Source organism: Phytophthora parasitica (assembly GCF_000247585.1).
Source record: "Phytophthora parasitica INRA-310 unplaced genomic scaffold supercont2.16, whole genome shotgun sequence".
Classification (NCBI taxonomy): domain Eukaryota; phylum Oomycota; class Peronosporomycetes; order Peronosporales; family Peronosporaceae; genus Phytophthora; species Phytophthora nicotianae.
In genome coordinates this window covers 515,217-534,264 of record NW_008649002.1, presented here as the reverse complement: position 1 = coordinate 534,264, position 19,048 = coordinate 515,217, and the positions used below count along the sequence as shown (strand labels likewise).

General features: G+C 51.5%; 13 protein-coding genes across 13 annotated transcripts; 8 read left to right on the top strand and 5 right to left on the bottom strand.

Moving 5' to 3' along the window:
• Positions 1–2,648: 2,648 nt before the first annotated feature.
• PPTG_22411 (hypothetical protein) lies at positions 2,649–3,738 on the bottom strand. The gene has a single exon (XM_008903821.1). The coding sequence runs from the start codon at positions 3,486–3,488 to the stop codon at positions 3,045–3,047; it is 444 nt and encodes a 147-aa protein (XP_008902069.1). The 5' UTR covers positions 3,489–3,738; the 3' UTR covers positions 2,649–3,044.
• Positions 2,788–3,018, top strand: PPTG_22412 (hypothetical protein; the record flags this gene model as incomplete). Its single annotated transcript, XM_008903822.1, has 1 exon — positions 2,788–3,018. One exon carries the CDS (start codon positions 2,788–2,790, stop codon positions 3,016–3,018), a length of 231 nt encoding a protein of 76 aa, XP_008902070.1.
• A 200-nt stretch (positions 3,739–3,938) lies between the features above and the next one.
• Positions 3,939–4,109, top strand: PPTG_08829 (hypothetical protein; the record flags this gene model as incomplete). Its single annotated transcript, XM_008903558.1, has 1 exon — positions 3,939–4,109. The coding sequence occupies one exon, from the start codon at positions 3,939–3,941 to the stop codon at positions 4,107–4,109; it is 171 nt and encodes a 56-aa protein (XP_008901806.1).
• A 2,479-nt stretch (positions 4,110–6,588) lies between these two features.
• On the top strand, positions 6,589–6,940 carry PPTG_22410 (hypothetical protein; the record flags this gene model as incomplete). Its single annotated transcript, XM_008903820.1, has 1 exon — positions 6,589–6,940. One exon carries the CDS (start codon positions 6,589–6,591, stop codon positions 6,772–6,774), a length of 186 nt encoding a protein of 61 aa, XP_008902068.1. The 3' UTR covers positions 6,775–6,940.
• Positions 6,941–6,944: 4 nt separating this feature from the next.
• PPTG_22409 (hypothetical protein) lies at positions 6,945–7,787 on the bottom strand. Its single transcript, XM_008903819.1, has one exon. The coding sequence runs from the start codon at positions 7,730–7,732 to the stop codon at positions 7,418–7,420; it is 315 nt and encodes a 104-aa protein (XP_008902067.1). The 5' UTR covers positions 7,733–7,787; the 3' UTR covers positions 6,945–7,417.
• Positions 7,788–8,736: 949 nt separating this feature from the next.
• On the top strand, positions 8,737–8,898 carry PPTG_22408 (hypothetical protein; the record flags this gene model as incomplete). The annotated part of the gene is made up of 1 exon (XM_008903818.1): positions 8,737–8,898. One exon carries the CDS (start codon positions 8,737–8,739, stop codon positions 8,896–8,898), a length of 162 nt encoding a protein of 53 aa, XP_008902066.1.
• A 930-nt stretch (positions 8,899–9,828) lies between these two features.
• Positions 9,829–10,416, bottom strand: PPTG_22407 (hypothetical protein; the record flags this gene model as incomplete). The annotated part of the gene is made up of 1 exon (XM_008903817.1): positions 9,829–10,416. One exon carries the CDS (start codon positions 10,414–10,416, stop codon positions 9,829–9,831), a length of 588 nt encoding a protein of 195 aa, XP_008902065.1.
• A 49-nt stretch (positions 10,417–10,465) lies between these two features.
• Positions 10,466–11,782, bottom strand: PPTG_08828 (hypothetical protein; the record flags this gene model as incomplete). Its single annotated transcript, XM_008903557.1, has 4 exons — positions 10,466–10,753; positions 10,819–11,000; positions 11,061–11,537; positions 11,605–11,782. 4 exons carry the CDS (start codon positions 11,780–11,782, stop codon positions 10,466–10,468), a joined length of 1,125 nt encoding a protein of 374 aa, XP_008901805.1.
• Positions 11,783–12,175: 393 nt separating this feature from the next.
• Positions 12,176–12,990, top strand: PPTG_08827 (hypothetical protein). The gene has a single exon (XM_008903556.1). It carries the CDS (start codon positions 12,185–12,187, stop codon positions 12,956–12,958), a length of 774 nt encoding a protein of 257 aa, XP_008901804.1. The 5' UTR covers positions 12,176–12,184; the 3' UTR covers positions 12,959–12,990.
• A 6-nt stretch (positions 12,991–12,996) lies between these two features.
• On the bottom strand, positions 12,997–14,371 carry PPTG_08826 (hypothetical protein; the record flags this gene model as incomplete). Its single annotated transcript, XM_008903555.1, has 4 exons — positions 12,997–13,116; positions 13,191–13,455; positions 13,530–14,130; positions 14,218–14,371. 4 exons carry the CDS (start codon positions 14,369–14,371, stop codon positions 12,997–12,999), a joined length of 1,140 nt encoding a protein of 379 aa, XP_008901803.1.
• Positions 14,372–14,523: 152 nt separating this feature from the next.
• Positions 14,524–15,824, top strand: PPTG_08825 (hypothetical protein; the record flags this gene model as incomplete). Its single annotated transcript, XM_008903554.1, has 3 exons — positions 14,524–15,089; positions 15,154–15,320; positions 15,379–15,824. The coding sequence occupies 3 exons, from the start codon at positions 14,524–14,526 to the stop codon at positions 15,822–15,824; spliced, it is 1,179 nt and encodes a 392-aa protein (XP_008901802.1).
• A 205-nt stretch (positions 15,825–16,029) lies between these two features.
• PPTG_08824 (hypothetical protein) lies at positions 16,030–17,445 on the top strand (the record flags this gene model as incomplete). The annotated part of the gene is made up of 1 exon (XM_008903553.1): positions 16,030–17,445. The coding sequence occupies one exon, from the start codon at positions 16,030–16,032 to the stop codon at positions 17,443–17,445; it is 1,416 nt and encodes a 471-aa protein (XP_008901801.1).
• A 1,185-nt stretch (positions 17,446–18,630) lies between these two features.
• Positions 18,631–18,924, top strand: PPTG_22406 (hypothetical protein; the record flags this gene model as incomplete). The annotated part of the gene is made up of 1 exon (XM_008903816.1): positions 18,631–18,924. One exon carries the CDS (start codon positions 18,631–18,633, stop codon positions 18,922–18,924), a length of 294 nt encoding a protein of 97 aa, XP_008902064.1.
• Between the last annotated feature and the right edge of the window lie 124 nt (positions 18,925–19,048).

Sequence of the window (19,048 nt, the reverse complement as noted above, 5' to 3'; positions counted from 1 at the left end):
AAGTTCGCCTAGCTGAGCTTCAAAGGTTGATGAAGCATGTCGAGTCGTTACTATCTAACGACGAAATTCACCGAGCCTACAGCTCTTTGGACTCGGCTGGAATTCTCTTTACCCAGGTTGTTAACCGTCTTCCTTTCTCTTCATCGTCGAGCAAAGGTAGGGGAAGAAGGTTGGACCAGCTATCGTGGAAGACGCTAGCTAGAGAACTGAAAAGCCAAAATACCCCATAAATAGTATTGACAATGCTACTACTTAGTCAAAGAGGCCCAAATTGTTATTATTTTGTTTTTTTCCTTTCAAAAACAAAACAAAATACGCGTCGTGCAGTTTGCACGAAGATATCTGCTATAATTTTCATTATAGCGAATTTACTTGGTCTTTGTATAGTTGGAATATTTGCATTCAGGGAATTTACCGTGCACACTGCACGACGATTGACATACAAATCGGTATATTTGAACGGCGAACTCTTGAGAAGTAGTTTTTTTGCATTACGGTCGCAATATTAGGTAATGTAAGACGAAAATTGTATGTGCTTAATCAGGAGACAATTCTCTACATGTAGAGGCATAAAGAACCTGTTGGCCCCTCGTTAGAGCTCGTTACATTTTGACGTTTTCATGTGATTTATTTTTTACTTTTCTTACGATGCGCAATCCCTAAAATTTTAAACCAATCGGAAGGTCTTCATCTGGATTATACCCAATCATATTCGAAATGTGGGTCACCTCAAATTTTTTCTTAAAATGAAATGCCGATTCTTAAGCGTGCCAGGGGAAGTCCCAAGCCTCCCAGCCAAATGCCGACAGCCTCTTGTAAATGGGGTGAAAGTTGGTTATGCATTCTACTTTACATAACCAAGTTTCACCCCATTTATTTCTTACCCAACGGAAATGCCAGTTTAGTAGCTTGGGTCTGGTGTTCTCCCTAATTAACTTGCACGCAGCACTAATCGTTTGTCTCGGTCAATTACCAAATGACTTGAGAAATGCTTTACGTCCTACATGGTTACTAGCTTATTTCTCAACTCGAGTATTGTAGCACAAAATAACTGTCCTGGCCCTATTAAATTTAGGCGTCGAAGTAGTGATTAGCTAAAAAAAATCGAAAGTGAAGACTTATGGATAAATGTGCTGAGGATGCACCAATCTCGACATTGCATCTTGAGAGCTGCCTGACTTGTGGCCTCTAATACACGACTCCGCAACAGGATTACCTATCGTCTAGTGAGCACAGCCTACGTAGTCGGACTATCCGTTGCACTGATAGAGAGCTCGACCTTAACTGCTGGTGAGCTCAAGAAATGCTGTGTTCAACTTGATCTCTTCAACTTGATCTTGGTCGTTCGATCGCTGTGTGGTAAAATATCGCTGCTCGAACATCATGGTGATGATCTGTGGGGTGCCAAGCGAACATGTTGAGCCGCGCCCTGGATCGTCGGGTTTCTACTAGTGCAAACTTCCACGTTGCAGTCACCTCACTAGCTCCATTGCAGATGAGCCTTGTGAGACCGCTCGTCGACGACTACGAGTTTTCGGTGCGCGAATGAATCCGTGGCGCATCAATGATGCGCCACGGATGCGGCATCATGCGTCCCAGTAGGGGCGTGGCATTAGAATCGCGTGGCAAGACTTGGTTTTGCGATGGGGCCGCGCACAAAAATCCAACCTCGCTAAATATGGTCCAAACCCAGCAGCGCAGCATGCATTACATACATCGATACATTCGCCATCATGGCGCTATCATCACGTAACAAGGACCTCACCACGATGAAATTTCTGTTTGGATAGGGGAGCCCTGGACAGGCAAGGCGAGTGAGGGTTAGCTTGGCGTGCAACATGAACTCCCAACGACGGCACTTAGGCTGCGGTGGTCGTAATACTCTGCCTCAGCGGATCCGTGCATACAACAGCGTTGTCAACACGGCATATAGGTGAATCCGCTCCGTCTGCCAGTAGCCTCACCGAGATGCACGACAACCTGCAATTACATTGTCCATGTAGAGTGCAAGATGCAACACAACCGCAGCAAGGCTATAGTAAAGCAGTGCTACAGTAATATCGATGCAGCCAGCCTTGTCATTGCAAACTTTGATGAAGGCGACGACGGATTTGAAAGTTTTGCGCATGGGCAGACACGCCAAGTTTCGTGGCTACGCTTGTTGTTATCTGCAGCGGTGACAGCACTGTCCGTTTACGCACATGTATATATAGGGTGACTGCATGCACACACCAACATGTCACCGAACGGCGCCAGTATACAGCTCGACTCGACATCCCTCCAAGTAAAATGGTGCAGTTACTGTGCAGGACATTGAACCAGGGTGGTGGTTTCAGACCAACGGTCAGGTTGTAAGCGCAGGAACCTTCGTGAGCGGGTGAGCGCGACTATCTAGGCGCAAATGACTGGTCGGCAGCGTATGAGTGCAGCGGCGTCGAATATATTGTCTGTGTTGGGGGGCGCTGCCATAGGGGGATGCCTCCCTGAGTCTTCAAGGCGAGGCAAGCATGTCGCTGAGCTCATGAATCAGGATTAGCCGTAAGATTCGTGGTGGCAGACCTCTTCTTCGACGCATTGTGAGCGCCAGCAAAGTTCCGCCGCGAGCGACTTATTGGCGCTGATCCTGGTTGTAGTGCCAGTCCCACTTTGACTTTCAAACGTCGCAAAACCTGTATTCTGGGATTAAAAGGCAACAAATGCTGTCTAGTAGGCTATTCCAGGCGGAAGGCGTCAAATATCTCGGTGGGGCGCCGAGCTGGAGCGTAGTCGCATCTGTGTCATATTCCAATGCACCAGCTTTTCTTGTCGACGTGCTCCGACCCAGCTGGCACCCGTGCCGCCAACAGCGCTCGACCCGAGCTCCGACGCCAGCGGCAGATGGTATTGTCGTGCCATCAGAGCCGGCGGCACTGTGTCGTTGCTGAGTTGACGCGGCAGGACTCACGCCACGCATTGCCCGCGATGGCCCCGCCAAATGGCACTCCGCCGTTCGTTCGCAGCGGCCGGGAGCTTGGCTAGCGTGTTCGTGCGTCGTGTCCTCGTGGCTACGGCCGTCTCAGTCTTAGTTGGCCGTCATCGCGATGGCCATGCGAGTCGATGCTTAGTTGCAGGTATATCGATAGCGGTATTACGGGCATTGCAGTGGCAAGCGAACCCAGATAAGCTCTTACTGAAAAATCAAGTCTGCGTGGGTTTAAAACGACCACTTTAGGACGACCACTATCGTGTCGAACCACACACATGCAACCCAGACATTTAGAAGTGCGTACAACCCGGGCGATTTGCCTCGCGCTCTGTGAAGTTGAAGCTGCCACGACGACGATACGGCCTCCTTGAGCTAACAAATTTATTTGCCAAGCGAATAACGATGCAGGAAGCGGAGCGCAGCCATGTCTCGACGACCTACGACTGCGACTTGAGTTGTCCTTTTTGCTGTTTCCAGCAATTTGCCGCAATACAAACTCCGTATTCGGGTACATTTTGATCATGCTGTAGCATAGGTTCTCCGAATGATGGTCGGGATCTATCGTAAACAGGACTCGGTTTTACCGACCTCAAAACCCCTCAATCAGCGGATCGCCGCCCTTCACTCCGCGCATGGTCACCCCGAATTAGCCTTTGCAGCCAGCAAACAGCAGTGCCAGTGCGCACGCTCTCGCCCAACCCGCGCACGCACGGGGTGTCGCCATCGAGCTCACCGTTTTGCTTTGGGCGCCTTGGTGTTTTCAGGCTCATTTTAGCCTGGATTCCATCTGGGTTGGGGTTAGAAGGTACGCACCGTCTGACGTGTGGACGTTTACGACGATGCGACGACCGTGCGGGTGGTTAGCGAGCGACGCGTCTGCCCGAGCTTTCCAGCTTCCAGCTCACATCGCAATTTGCCGTCTTCAGGCCACAGCAACTTGCAGTTCTCGTTCCCATAAGCAGCAACAGCCAGCATGCCCAAGTCCGCCCACTCCGTCGAAGGCGCCACCGTGGAGGACCACGCCGCCATGAAGAAGCAGTGGCAGACCAACCTAGAGATCGACCTGCTCAAGAGCGCCTGGATCCGTAAGGACCGCGAGCAGCACGGCGCGCACTCGGCGCCCCCGCTCTCGGCCGCCAAGTGAGGTCTCGTTCCGCCGGCTTAGCGAGTGGAGGGAAAAGAGACACATGGAAATCGAAACTACGCGGTCTGCGAAGGCTGCGCGAATTACCACACACACACACACTGACAGACACACAGAGAAGAGAAGACGACGGTGCGGTCGTCACAAGATGAAGGGGAACGCGACGCGCATCCAGAGGAGGAAACGAAGCCATCAACGCGAGCTGTCGAAGTGCCAGCGGCAGCGAGTTCGTCCTCGGTTGCCCCACACAGCGACCACCCGAGCGTCGTAGATTATTAGAGGAATCGAGCAGTTGCAGGGACTGCCGGGAGATATTTAGCACACCATGATATAAATTATACACAATACCGTACGTTGACATGGTTTATTCGTTGTTCATTGTTTGTATTGCAGTTTTGCACTTGCAGCTACAGCCTGCTTGTGTCTATCTAGCCTAGATTCTAGGGTGCACATCGCTGTAGGCACAATCTCTTCGGCTCTACACATGCAGGAGACCTGCCAGGACATCGCAAGCTTCGGCAGCGACGACCACAGCGCCGCCAACACGACGGTGGCCTTCCTTTGGACCGCTTCTCCGCAACTTCAGCGCGCTTTGCTGGTAGGCACTTTTGCAGTCACTACCGCGACATGAAAGGGGGGCGTCCTTTCGCACTGCTTGAAGGGTGGTGGTGTAAGCAAGGATCGCCACCGTCGCCGTATCAAGTGTACGCGTGTGTGGCTGTGAGCGTGCTTGGCCAACGCCAGTCTGTGTTAGCAGCCATTACGATGCAGAGGTTGAAGGCAAGATGACCCGGATGGCGCGTTGTAGCTATCTCGGAGTGGCGGCCTCTTCTGCTCGGGAGCGGCAATCGAGAAGGGCCAGCGGCGGAAAGCATCAATTCATGCCCCGGACATCACAAGTGGCAGCGCTGTTGGTTGTCTTGTCCAGGACAATTTGTCCCAAGCACTGCTTGAAACAGCGATGCTTAGCAGGATACCCTTGGGTACGATCTCGAAGTAACATACCGTTGGGTAAAGGTCCACCCCTCCCTCGACAAAGTCCGTGGGTAGACTCATTTGCTACAGTTAAAATTTAAGTGCGGCTTTATGACGAAGGGAGGCGGTATAGTGGATCTCTCTTCTGGCTACTTGTTGCGAGCTGTCTCTTACTTCAAAGATCAAGACTTTTGAAACAGTAGGGAACAGCAACTACAAGTAGAGACAACTACTTGCTGATTGATGCTGAACGCCACTTTAAATAGAGGAAAGTTGATAGCTCTAATAAGCTGCGTCAATAAAGTCGCGGGCCTTTCCAATTGCAAGCAGCGATGTATTCTCCACCGAAGAGAGTGTAATGATCTCTCCAGGACGAGTTCACCCCGAAACAACGGAGGCTGGGCTCCCCTTTACCCATGCACGTGGCGTGATCCATGATGTTTATCGTAATCCCAGTCTTCTCGAAAAAATAAATTAGTTAAATCATACTGTATGTGATGTGTAGTAATACCTTTGAGCACGTCGGTGTGCAACCAACTCGAGTTGTGGTTGTCCCTCCCTCTGCTTAACTTTTAAGTGTACATGACTTGCTGATGACTAAGGTTTGCACGGAATGATACAATGGAGTTGAGTGTGTTCGTGTCCAAGATATCAGGCCTACATTTCATTGCTGAGCTCCAAAATCGCGCTCCCCTTTTCATCCGTAGTGTGTGCTTCAAGATGCTGCCATCACACAAGCAACACTGACGATCGCCTTCGCTAAGCTTCTAACACACACATTTCTGCCAGGAAGGGCGGTAATCCACCAAACATCTGGATGGTGGAAGACGATTGCGAGGCTAAATGGCCGAGTTAACAGCGGTCGCAAACGGACATCCATCTCCACTAGGACAGTGCACGTATTAAAAAAAATAGTGTGTGAATGTTGTCACCTTATGTTGCCAAGGTACTGCAGCAAAGCCCAACGCGCACGTAAATTTGACGTGGTGAGTGTTGCAAATGCGCTCCATCCAATGCATCCTTTCCACGTGGCCACCACTTAGCATGTAAATACCTTTTGTTGCCAGCGTGGCGAATTCGCAGCAGGTGAAAAGCATCTTCCGTCTTTGTTTGAAAGCGGAGCCACTGGCTCACCGCCACCAACCGTCACTAGCAAGCAAGTGCATCGACAATGTCTGCTCTCATCGTTTGGTTAGTCAATGTCACCTCATCTGAGCACCAGAGCGCCACAATGCAGTGCGTGTTCGAGCAAGTCGCTAGCCCATCCTTATTCGAGTCGTGTTTGGAAGTAGCGTGCAGCGAAACTTGCCGGGGTGCGCATATACATGTATTTTGCACATTGCCCGGTGTTGAAGTGCACATCGATTTGGAATTCAAATTGCGGTGTGGTTCACAGCCCAAGATCTACGCAAAATAATACCAGCTTCATGCGCCACATAGCAGATCAGCGCACAAATTTCGTTTATGAAGAGAACGTGTTCGTGTACACTTGTTATGCGTGTACATGTCCACCAGCGACTTACAACGTGATGCAAGATTCGCTTGTCAATCAAGCGCTGCCCGACTCGGTACAGCAGGAAAAGCCTGCCATCGGACCATCGTCCGTGCGCACATGGTTGGCTGGAAGCTGGAGATGAACGAGACGGCGGAAGTTGGCGGTGACAAGTCCCCGTGCGCTCGTCTGAACTAGCAAAGAATCAGCAACGATGGCTGCTCTCATCTTCTGCGGCACCAGACCAGAGCTTAGTTAGACCGGGCTACAGCGTCAATAATTCACATCCAAGCTCGCGCTCCTGGGCGGCCCTGGACGAGCCACAGTCGCTGGAGCTGCGGCAAACTTACTTTTTTTTGACGGCAAAAGCGTTTTGTGTATGCACGTTCGTCAAGAGGTGGAGAGAACTCTCCGTAAAGTATTATCGTCCTTTAAAAAATCACTGAGTTAGGTAATAAAAGTCCGCCCACCGATGAACAATGTTGGTCGGCTTACGAGCCACTCCATCGATTCGTGTTCCGCTCGTCCAACGTGGCACGAGGCTCGAGTTGGTTGATTAAGCTGGCCCTTTTAACGCATGGCGGAAATTTGCTTGGGCTAAGAAGTTGTCGTGTCGACACCTCGAGGAACAATCCCAATCCTTCTGGAGCTCCTGTAGCTTCAGGAGCCAACCCGTCACGTCGTCAAGCACAGGGCTGGCTGCGCTGCGTGCCACAGCTCAAGTCGGCTCAAAACGCAATTTGCGCTCTACGACACACTTGTCCACCTGCAGTCCATCCGACGCGAAAACAATGCCCCCGAAGCCTGCCACCAAGGACGCCAACGACGCTCAGAAGCAGCGTCAGACGAACCTCGAGATCGACCTGCTCAAGAGCGCCTGGATCCAGAAGGACCGTGAGTCGCCCCCAGGCTCTGGCAAGAAGTAAGTGAGCGCGTTTGAAGCGGCGAGGAAAGCGATCGATCCACCCCAAGTCCACCGAACACGTCCGGAGACTATGGTCGCGATCACAGCCAAGAACCCCCTCGCTCCGAAATGAATGGCGGGCCTTTGCGGGAGACCGAGGACAAGCAGACGCAGCTGCGTCGGGCTTGCTTGCAGACAGACGCAGGCGCTGATCCTATCAGTTGCGCTGCGCCACGCCGCCGTCTCCTCCATTCATCCGTAATCGGGCTGGACCGAGCAGGAAGAGTTCCCCACTATCTATTCAAGTAGACAAGCGTGCAGAATGCTAGAGCGCGCCAGGTATATTTACGTGTTAGATCAAGACGTGATAACTTATACGCAGTTAAATCAATGTAGTTTGCTGTTGGATACGCTCGATCTTTTTAGGTTTGTTGGGGTAGCATGCTATCAGAATCATACTCGTAATTTGTTTGGAGCGTCTAAGAGTGTAGTGAAGCCATCTCAGCTAATCATTTCGGTTTTACTGCTACATGGCAAGTTGCCATTGCTAGAATCCAACTTCGATGGGTTTCTAGCGATGGCAGCGCGTTGCAGGTTGCTCGAATGCAGGAGGAACTTGCTATTCATGTCTGGTTGGAGCAAGCGCGGGGACGAGTGATGAGAAGCTGGTCGAGCTCATTTGAGTGGCTGTGGATCGCTTTCTCGCCGACCATGACTCAAGACTGCCAAGAAAACAAGCCGGCGCCGTCCTTCGCCTCTTCTGTAGTCCACTCTGCCTGTCTGTCTGACTGTATGGCTTACCGCCTCGACAATGGACTGGAGTGCGTCGTCCACCCTAGGTGACGTGCCGCTGCATTGTCGTGCTTGTCAAGTCTGCGAGATCGTGCCACCACTAGCTAGGTCGAAGACATTCGACGCGATATTCAACGTTTTGGCTAGCTCGAACCATGTATATTTTGATGAACTTCATCAAAATTTCACATTGCGTACTACGCTCCATTTGCAGTTGGTCTTTGAAGCCATGTTCGGCACCATGAAATGAGAAAAGCATCCTGCCACCTGAGTTGCGATCCATCGATCTTCGCGTCTCATGTACTAGGCGGGATGCCTGCTGTAGAGTCGAAGATCGCTAATGAAGTCGCAGCAGAAAAGTACTTTACAAGAGGATCCGAAGATATTTTTCAAAGCGATTGCAATTTATTGCTCGCTGGTGCCACGTGCCGAGCGAGGGCGGAGGCGAACAACGTGGCAGTAGCATGATGCTACGTGGCGTCCTGGCGCTTCCAAGGCAGCAAGCATGTCGCCGATTGCCCCGCCCTTTCACCCGCGCGCGCTGTCCGAAGCAGGGGCGCCGAAGATTCATGCTTGAAGTGCACGCCTCTGTTCCTCCGGAACTGGTTGGGGTTCAAGTAGCTTAAACATCTGCGGACGAGGAACGCGAAGGTGAAAGACTAACTTACAGCGCGTGATTGGCGCTGTGCCCATTTTCAGAACGTCAACACAAACTGACGTCCTGTTGCGCCTCAACAGGTCGCCGCTTTGAGCAACGCAGCCGACGTGATGTAGACTTCCGCGAACACAGTTGCAGCTCAACGCGTGGTTGCTATGATAGCCGGAATCAACCAACTGAACGGCGTTGACTTGGATGCTATTCATCACTTTTTCGGCCCTGGACCATCCCAGTCGTGCTGTCGTTCGTGTGCTTTGAGCCGCGCCGTAGCCCGCGGCTATCCAAAGTCGCTTCATATTGAAGTTGTTTGCTTCCAAGCAGCGCTCTCTACGAGTCGCTGATGGGCCATCAGCGACTACACGTCAACGGGTTCGTGAGACCAATATTTAGAGCAACTCTCGAGTTGCTAGAGGCACAGGTTACTCTACAGCCAGGGATGCTAAGGAGGACGCTTGTTTGCGCTTCTAAGCACAGCACCACATCCTCCATCTTTGTCGGTGATGTCAAAAGCCGTAGAATTACCTGATCAATTGGGAAGCCGACGAATGCCAGGGGAGCAATCATTTGACTGTTGAAAACCCTGGAGGGAAAAAAACGATTAGGAAAGACGGATGATTCCTGGGAATGGTGATTGTACTTACCGAGCGATGTGAATGTTTGGTTAGTGCAACTGCACAGCAGCAAGATAAAAAGTGGTCAAGCGGCGAAAAATATTCGCATCCTGGCGTATGAGCGCGATGTAATGCAAAGTACACCTATGTATTCTCACCGGCGATATGGGGGGGGGGGAGCGGGCGGCTTAACGTATGGGAATGTACTGACGCTTTTTCTGAAAGAGCACTGCTTTTAGAATGAACTCCAATTATCGATACACTGTATCAGGTGTGCAGGCAGAACTTCAACTTCTCGATGGTCGTAAATCTGATTTGACGATGTTCATTCGCGCCGTCGCGACTTCAGGACTGGATACCAGCGAGCCCTGTTTGCCCGATTGATCACTGGACCTGTTCGCGCCGTCGCAATTGCGTCGAGACGTCGGTCGTTGCTGCCTCGTCGCACAGTAGCCAGCGGTGGGTGTTTCAATGCCTCGCCGCCTCGTCTGGCAGCGTTGGGCAACGATGACGAGCTCCGCTGCATGAAAACTTCCGCCCCAAGCAGCCAGCGTCGTCGTCATTTGCTTGTTGGTGTGTCGAATAATCCGTTTACATCCGGAAGTGACCGCAATTGAACGACTCCGCGCCAAATGAACGGCCAGCAGACAGTGCGGCCAGGTCCGCCGCGTGAGACGAGAAAGCGGTGCTTCGTGCACGCACGGCAGCTCACATTCAGCTCGCATTCCACGCTGGCGCCCGCAAATGCGATGCTGGGATTGACGTGCGCCTAGATCGACACCCTCGACAGCATGAAGAGCGTGTCGCGGTCTGACGTGCTGCGTGCGAGCCTGTTTGAGACAACTGGTTATCGCATTGTCAAGGGGGCTGTGCATGCACTACATGCACGAGCGTTGCTCGTAATCCAGCATTGTACTTGTACGTTTAGGATGGTACGTGCTGTTGAGAGGCGCTAAGACGTGCGGGTTGTAACGCCGAGGCTGTGAACGCATAGCGACACCAACTGGAGCGTTGTGTGAGTTCGAAATACGTGCATGCTGAGACGATCTCTGCTGCTTCAGCACGTACCTCGAGAACTGCCTCGACGCGCGTCTTGACGTTGCTTTCAAGCCGCGACACGAGATGCTGGACCTCCGTCTTCTCTACTCCTCTCTCGGCGATCGTCAGCACCTTGCTGATCTTGCGCTCGACAGAGTGGAGACGTTGAGTGTCCTAAAATGCAATAGAGACGTTCAATGAACGGGTTAACTGAGAGTTAAACACCATGATCCTACTACCTCTTTACGTCTGTATTCGCGGAACTCTTGCTCGCGCTCGACAAGCGCCTTCAGACTCTCAAGTTCATGCAAAGCCTGCCGCATCTTGACGAGATCATCCAATGCCTGCTGGAACAGCGCGGTTTGACGTTGCCCCCGCATCTCAACTTCTCGCAATTGCCACGATAGCTGCTTCAAGGGCTCTGGTAGGCATTTACATAAGCACTTGATGGCCTTATCAATGCTTAATTGTAGACTCGCACCTTGTGTGTCCCCGTCAAGCTTCTTAACATAGTCCACAATGCGCTGTTGGAAAGCTTCGAGCTTCTGTTCACGCTCAGCAGTGGCACTCATTGCCTTGGTCTCATAGGCTGCAACTATGTACTCCACCTTCTCTACGAAAGTCTTGGCATGTTCTTGCTGTTTTTCCACAAGCAAATGTGTCTGTCCGAGTTGTGTGCGCATCGACTGCATCAACTCTTGATGCCGCTCAACCTGCTCTTTCAGTGCTTGGCAGTCACGTGTTTGATGACGGAGACGGAACTCGAGACGCTCCAACGCCAGCTTCACATCAGTGAGTCGCTGCTCCGATTCCACCTGCAGTGTCTGCAACTGCGTCGCACCTTGTTGCTCAATTCCAGACGTCTTCTCAATCACTAGCTCTGCCAGCGTGCCCATTGCAGTCTTGTTCGCTGCAATTTGTGCATTTGCAAACTCCAGATCGCTCGCGAGTTGACTTTCTAAACGACAAGCACTTAGGATTTAACCGGATACTTCACATTGTAACTACCTCTCTTAGCAATTTACCGACAGCCTGGTGCCTTAACGAGTCCTTCTTGAGTTGATTGACTGCTGCTGCGAGCTCCATGAACTCTGCTCGCGTAACTTGGCGCGCGTTTGCATCAGCTGACAGCGTAGAAGTTGCAGTAGAACTACTGCCACCGCTTTTTCGCTTGACCGACGGCCCTTTTCGAACGAGAACCATGACAAACTCAAATACGGGGCGTTTCGGTAGAGTAATTTTGTCGTTAGCCACCTCGCCGCCGTTTGCCAGGTCCCATTGACGACGCTGCCTAGTCCGAACGGCGATACTTTCATGGGGTGTTCTCGACCTGGAGCCATCGGTAAGTACGTCACCACTTCAAGCTAAACTCAAACACTGATAGAGTGCTGTCTAACATTCTCTCGTGAAGCTGTGGCTTATTCACTGCTGGCTGGGTTGCTGTCGTTGTTTAGTCTTTTACTACCGTACTGGTCGGAGATCACCGTTGTCAGTAGCGGAAGCGATAGAGAGATCCCAGCCAATCTAGAGGTGGTGTTCGGGATATGGGGCACATGTGTGATGATCCAAAACCGCACAGTGAGTGATACTCTGCGCAGTTTCCTCATGCAGTCTGCGAATCTACATTCCGAAATGTACTCTGGGGCCGCAGAAGCCACGTTTACTTGCGCCTCGTACTTCCAGGAAGGCGTGGTGGGCATTCACTGCCAGGCTGCACATGGATTCTCCGACGCAACATGCTCACGGTCCGAGCGCTCCACACCGAGCAGTCTGTGCGCAGCGGACGAACCTGTAGACATGCTGTTACTTGCGTGGGATGAAGACCAAGACCGCGGCACGGTGCACGCTTCAGCTGATGAACGGCAACAGGTTGCAGAGTGGCTAAGCAGGTTTCTACCGGATATGTGCGGGGCTCCGGGCCACGCTACCGTCGCGTTGTCAGGAATGGCTACAACGTGCGCAGGAATCACGATTCTTTTGATATTTTTCGGCGTAGTTTTCGACAGTCTGCAGTCGCGTTTGGTGCATGGTGGGGCGATGACTGCGTTGGTCGCTGGCATTTTACAGGCCGCGCTGATAGGCGTGTGGATGCTCGAGACACTTGTGCTACATCATGAAGGGAATGATTTCGGTACTGCGTTTTATCTGAGTATTGCGAGTATCGTTGCCCAAGTGATGACGTACATTGTAGCCATGCGCCACCTGCGTATTGAGAAGGACACTCTGGTCGAACTTGGGCTACTGGAAGATGACGACGAGTCCATAGATGATATCTTTAAAACGAAAAAGCTGGCTGACGACTGGGACGAAGACAGCGACGATAGACCCACATCGCCTCGTAAAGAGGATTTGGCAAGAAAGGTTGAACGAGTTGTGTAGTCTACAATAGAAAACGAAACATTCTCTGAGTAGATTTTTCAATTTTTGCCCTGTAGCATGTCGACAACAGTGTCAGCGATGGCGAGAGAGGCAGTAAGACCGGGCGATTCGATACCACACAAGTGTACGAGGCCTGGCATGCCATGCGAATGTTTATCCTGATTTGACAGAAAGATCAAATACGCGTTAGTTGATGCTGAAGCGGAGATAAGCACGCAGTAATTACACCCACCGCGATGTAGAAATCCTCGAAGATTTCGCCGTTAATGGCAATCTTGGGCCGAATGCCACAATAGTCAGCTTCTAGCATTTCAGCACGGGCTGCAGGCCAGTAAGCGCGAATTCTCTCTGCAAATTCTTCCGCTTTCGATTGATCGGGTTGATATTCGACCTCGTCGATCCATTGGACGTCGGGACCAAAGCGAACATTCCCTGCCAGATCAACTGTGGCATGCACACCGAGACCACCAACCTCAGGAATCGGATACACCAGGTGACTAAACGAGAAGGAATACCATATAAATCGCCTCGTTAAGACACAACAGGAGACTCCAAAAACGAATTTACGTACGTGAAAGGCCGGTTCCTTGGGCTGAGCTTGAAGTATGTGCCCTTTGCAAACCGATCCGGGATAGTAGGCAGACGTAGCGCTTGAAGGCGTTCTACACCTGGAGCTACTATCTTGTCCAGCAAATTCGGTGCAAACATGCCCGTGGCATTGACAAAGTAGTCGCACTCTACCTCCTGTTGTTCACTGTCCTGCATTGCTTGGATCACGAACGTCTTTGACTTGATATCATATCTTCCTCCTTGAACTGCAGTAGCCCGTGCCACCATGGCGCCATGGGACTCTGCATCGCCCTGCAACGCCATCATGAGGCCATGCGAGTCCACAATGCCCGTGGAGGGCGAGAGCACTGCCTCATCGCAGTCTACCAGAGGCTCGATAGAGCGCGCCTCGCTCTGAGTCAACGATCTCAGGTCGTTCACACCATTTTCCAGCCCCCGCTTGAGGATCGACTGTAGCTGTTGGGACTGATGCGAATGTGCCACAATTAATTTACCACATTTAGAGAAAGACACGCCAAACTCTTCGCAGAAATCGTAGAGCTGCTCTCGTCCTTTAACGCAGAGCTTGGCCTTCCAACTGTCCTTGGGGTAGTAAATGCCCGCTGCAGCATCACAAAGTAGCTATTCGTTATCAGATTGAAGTTCAGATTGTGTGCGCCACATCTCTTTAGTGGTGGAAACTGCCATACCGTGCACAACCTCGCTGTTGCGCGCGCTAGTCTCCTGCCCCACGAGCGCGTTCTTCTCGAGGAGCAGCACCTCCAAGCCCCGACATGCAGCAGCTCGGGCTACAGCGAGTCCCACGACGCCCGCGCCGGCCACCACGAGCGTCTTAGAGGCCATCTTCCGCAATGACGCGGAATCAGACCTCGCTTATTGGCTCAAAGCATATCGCTCCTAATACAAGCACCTTTGGTGTCAGCCACACTACTTACGTGTGAAACACCATCCATTTTTGACAGCCATCCGCTGTCAATAGACAAGTTGCTGTGTAGATGAGTGACTCGGAGGACGAAGTGCTAGACTACGAAGAGGAGGCGCCTGAGGTGGAGCTGGGCTTCATATGCGACGAACCCGTGGCGCTCGATACCAAGCCGCTGCATTGCGAGCCCGACTGGACCAAGTGGGACGGCGGACAGGTCGGCGGACGTCCGAGTTGGCTGATTCCGTCCACCTCGAGCATTCCGTCCACCGAGCAGCTACAATGCGTTGAGTGCCAGTCACCGTTGTCCTTCTTGCTACAAATTTACTGTCCACTTGACGACGAGGAGGACGCCTTCCACCGCAGCCTGTACGTCTTCGTATGTCGCTCTCCAGGCTGCAGTCGTCAAGGAGATGGAAAGGCTTTTCGCTTGCAGCTTCCCAAGGACAATGCGTTCTACGCTGCTGAAGGAGGATCAATGCAATTGAAGTCTATAGAGCCCAAGGTGGACCTCTGTGCGCTGTGCGGACAACGCGCGACGTTCACTTGCAGCGCGTGTCATGTGGCCCAGTACTGCAGTAAAGCACATCAAAAGGACCATTGGACGATAGGAGGACACAAGCAGACGTGTGCACAATGGTGAGTAGAAAAGCTGGACATGCATTGTAGACACATAGCTAACGATTGTCGTTGGTACTGCCAGTTTGGAGACGCAGTCGTTGGTAGAGTCGGAGGAGGCTAGAGAGAAGATGATCTCCAAGGGATCCAAGTGGGTTTTTCCCGAACAAGATCTGGAGATCGATCATGAACCAGACAGCAGAGAAGCAGTGAACGAGTACGAGGCGAAGCTGATGGCCGAGTTTGAGAAGAGTGAGTCGATCATTCTCGTTTCTAGATGTTTGAATCATGACTGACTGCTTTTCTTTAGACAAGGACAAGAAGGATGAAGGAGAGGATGATATGGACATGGATGTGACACAGCGTGAGCTGAACGACGCACTAGGCCATACCAAGGACCAGGATCCTCAGTACGTGCGCTTCCTTACACGCGTGGCACTCGCCAAGGACCAAGTTTTGCGCTACTCCCGCTGGGAGAACGAAGCCGTATTGTGGGTACACTCAGAAGGAATGCACACTGGTGATGTCCTGCCATGTGAGCGATGCGGTGGCGAGCGCAAGTTCGAGTTCCAAGTGCTGCCTCAGCTGCTGAACTACCTTGGAGTGGACCACCAAAGTTCTCTTGGAGACATCACATCACGTAGTTGCGAGTGGGGAACGCTCGCCGTGTATACGTGCGCTAAAAGCTGCCCACTGGAGTCCCAGTGCGCACAGGAGTTCCTGCACTACCAGCCTTCATACGCTGGCACCGTTTAGAACGGCACTTAATCAAGAAAGCTCTATATTTTTAGTCAAGTCGTCTCGCTGTCTGATGACGAGGTCATGTTGCGTCTCCGTGACTTCCAGACTATTGATAGGCCTCGACCTTCATACCTGGGCCTTACTAGCTGCTGTCACCAGTTCAAGATTTCCTTTGACATTGCCAGACCGAGTCGTTTCTGACCGAGAAGTTAGTTAAGGAATGTCGTCGCTGCGAGTGCGTACGAAGAACAAGCTGTTGACTGCTCTGGGTGCGGCCAAGCCCAGCACGAACGTGGCGTATGACTTGGCCTATTCGGACTTCGAGTCGACTCTGCAGCGCCTGACGACACTGGACACGGCGCTCAAGAGCTATGCTGGATCACTCAAGACCTTCCACTCTGCGGCGAGTTCCGTGGTGGGCGCTATCGACAGTTTGTCGTCCGGTGGCTCCGGTACTGCCAGTTTCCAGCAGAAGCCTACTGGAGCTTCGGAGATGCAGCAGTTCGCAGGCGAAGCTCGTGTGGCTTGTGCTGATGTGGATATGGTGGTCCTTCAAGAAGCTTACGGTCGCCTCGAGCAAGAAGTGCTGATCCCAGTGAAAGGCTGGTTGAAACACGCTCAAAACCTTCAGAATGAAGCCACCGCCTTCCAGGAGCAGAAAGCGATTTATGATCACTATTCGCGGAAAGTGGCGGCGTTGCGTGAATCGCACGAGAAGCGAGCTAGCACGGGGAAAGCCGAGAAGACCAAGGACACGGAACGGATGTTCCGTAACGAGCAGAAGCTCGCAGCCACGACGCAGGAGTATACGCGACTGTCTGACACGGTTATCCGTGATCTCCGTGCTTTCGTTGTGTCTCGAGACGCTGCGTTGGCTCCATTACTGCGTCGTGTGCTGCGTGGCCGCGTAGTTTACGCTGAGCGCATGCACGAAGCAACGGGTCGCATTCGTTCTTTGATTGAGGATGAGGAGGAGAGCGAAGACGGCGGTGTATTGGCGCAGTTTATGACTGTGGCGCAGAATGGCGGCCATGTCGGGTCCGAAGCCATTATGGCAGCTGCCACTTCCCCAGTTCAGACCCCTTGCTCGGTGCGTAAGTCTTCGTTTGAGGCATTCGTAGGCGAATCGCCTACGTTTGGTTCGACACACAGCAGTCCACACAAGGCTGCGTCTATGGATAACGGTTGGGATGCATTCGATTCACCTCCGCCACCCCCACCGGAGAATGAGACGCAAATGGCGTCGCCTACCAATGGATTCGCATTAACTGAGCCAAACTACACACCACCGCACGGTATTCCGCAGTTTATGACGGTGAATGCCCCTTCCAGTCCTGCAAATCGATCGTGGAGTGACGACTTCGCCGCTCCAGTGTTTTCGACTCTACCAGCGAACGTGTCATCACCCTCTGGTATAATGGCTCGAACCTCTCCGTCCCCTACGTCAGTAGCTACAAGCCCCTGGGATGCCTTCCCTCCAGCATCGGCTCCATCGGATGATTTGTTCTCAAACGGACAGTGGGGTGACACTGCCTCGGGTCAAAATCCATTCCAGCAACAACAGCAAGTACCAGTAGCCGAGTTCCGCGATATGCACTTAAATGCTCTCGGCGGCGAAGCCAACTCCTTCCGCTAGGATAGCGTAGCGTTCTAGTACTGGTGGTGTATAAGCGGACAAGAAGCGAAAAGGTAATCAAAAGACAGAATCCTTTGTTGGACTGTATTATCCGAATACCAATAAAACGAGAAAAAAGGAAACGGGGGAAAAGATTATGTGTCAACTTAAGTGAGTCGATTTGTTTGGTGGGTACTTAACCAGTTATTAAAAAGCTTGTGTCTACTTATACGAGGTCATATTTGTCTTCAAAAGTGGGGATAATTTTAAGATAACAAGCTCGGTGCCTCGTGTGACGTCCCAAGAGAAGAAGTTGATAGTTTGGTGGATACTTCATTCGGTCGATTGCCGGTTTAAGTTCTCTCGTCGAGTGAACTGGAAGAAGCTAAGAACCACATTACACCATTCTCAAGAGACCTGCCTGAAAACGCGTGTAAAGAATACTCAGAGCGTAAAGGAATCAGTGAGTTCCCGCTGTTGCAACCGCTCCCGGAAGACATCTTCAACGCGGGACCTCTAGCAGTGCCACTGCAGCCATTCGATGTGTTTAATGTCGGACACCTTGAAAAATTAAGGACAAAAAATAGGACCAAAAGTTAGAGCCTTGGCTTGGCATCATTTATTGAGAGTTATGTGATATTACTGCCATGATCATATACAGTCACACCTCCCTATTTGAACCCCCCTAACTGAATATACACTCTTTAAAGGATAGGGCAAAGCTATGCAAAACAATTTGTATAGGTTTCAATATGCTCCTCCTTTATCTGCACAAAAACCTCTCTATTCGCTAAATGACACCCACGTTGGGAAGAAAACCTCTTTATTTGGATACGCGTCTCAGCCAATCCTGACATTATCACTTCTGCCGCACAATCAACAAGTCCCTACCAAGTCCTCAAAATGGCAACTACGCCCTTGCAAACGCTGACATTGGACGAGAAGCTGCAGGTCAGCTTAAAGATCCAGCGCACTCCCAATATCCAGAACGCGGGCGTGATTGATTGGGTCTAGGCTAAATTTAAGAAGTCCGTTAGCATTAGTACAATTCGCCGAATCCGTTACAAGCCTCCTACATACTTCTGTAGTTCAAACACGTCTGCAACTCGACACCGCCGGGTCAAGTTTCCTGAACTAGAGCAACAGCTTCTCGAATTTTTCCACCGCCAAGAAGGAAACACCATTATTTCGGGCGACATTTTGCTAATGAAGGCGAGAGACATTAAAACGGCACTTCAGATCACTGATGACCAGCTCCGACTCAACAACGGGTGGCTCGCTAAGTTCAAGAAGCGAAACGGTATTTCGTCTAAACGCTTGCATGGTGAAGCTGATGCCGTCACTACGGTGCAAGTACGTTCGGCACGCTACTTATTACAGGAAATTACAAAGCAGTACAAGCCAGAATATATTTACAATTTCGACGAGAGTGCACGTTTCTATCGCTTGGCTCCCAACCAAACGTTAGCTACCATGGAGAAGAAAGGGAAAAAAACGTGATAAAGCGCGAATTACAATCGCTTTGTGTTGTAATTCGACTGGAGGTCACAAACTGAACCCCGTCGTGATCAGGACAGCTGCCAATCCGCGATGCTTTCGAGGTGGAGCTCACGCTGCGCTTAAG

What these genes read in the sequence shown, in the direction of transcription:
- PPTG_08827 (XM_008903556.1), top strand. Translation starts at nt 12,185, where the DNA reads ATGCAGTCTGCGAATCTACATTCCGAAATGTACTCTGGGGCCGCAGAA.
- PPTG_22409 (XM_008903819.1), bottom strand. Translation starts at nt 7,732, where the DNA reads ATGGAGGAGACGGCGGCGTGGCGCAGCGCAACTGATAGGATCAGCGCC.
- PPTG_22411 (XM_008903821.1), bottom strand. Translation starts at nt 3,488, where the DNA reads ATGATCAAAATGTACCCGAATACGGAGTTTGTATTGCGGCAAATTGCT.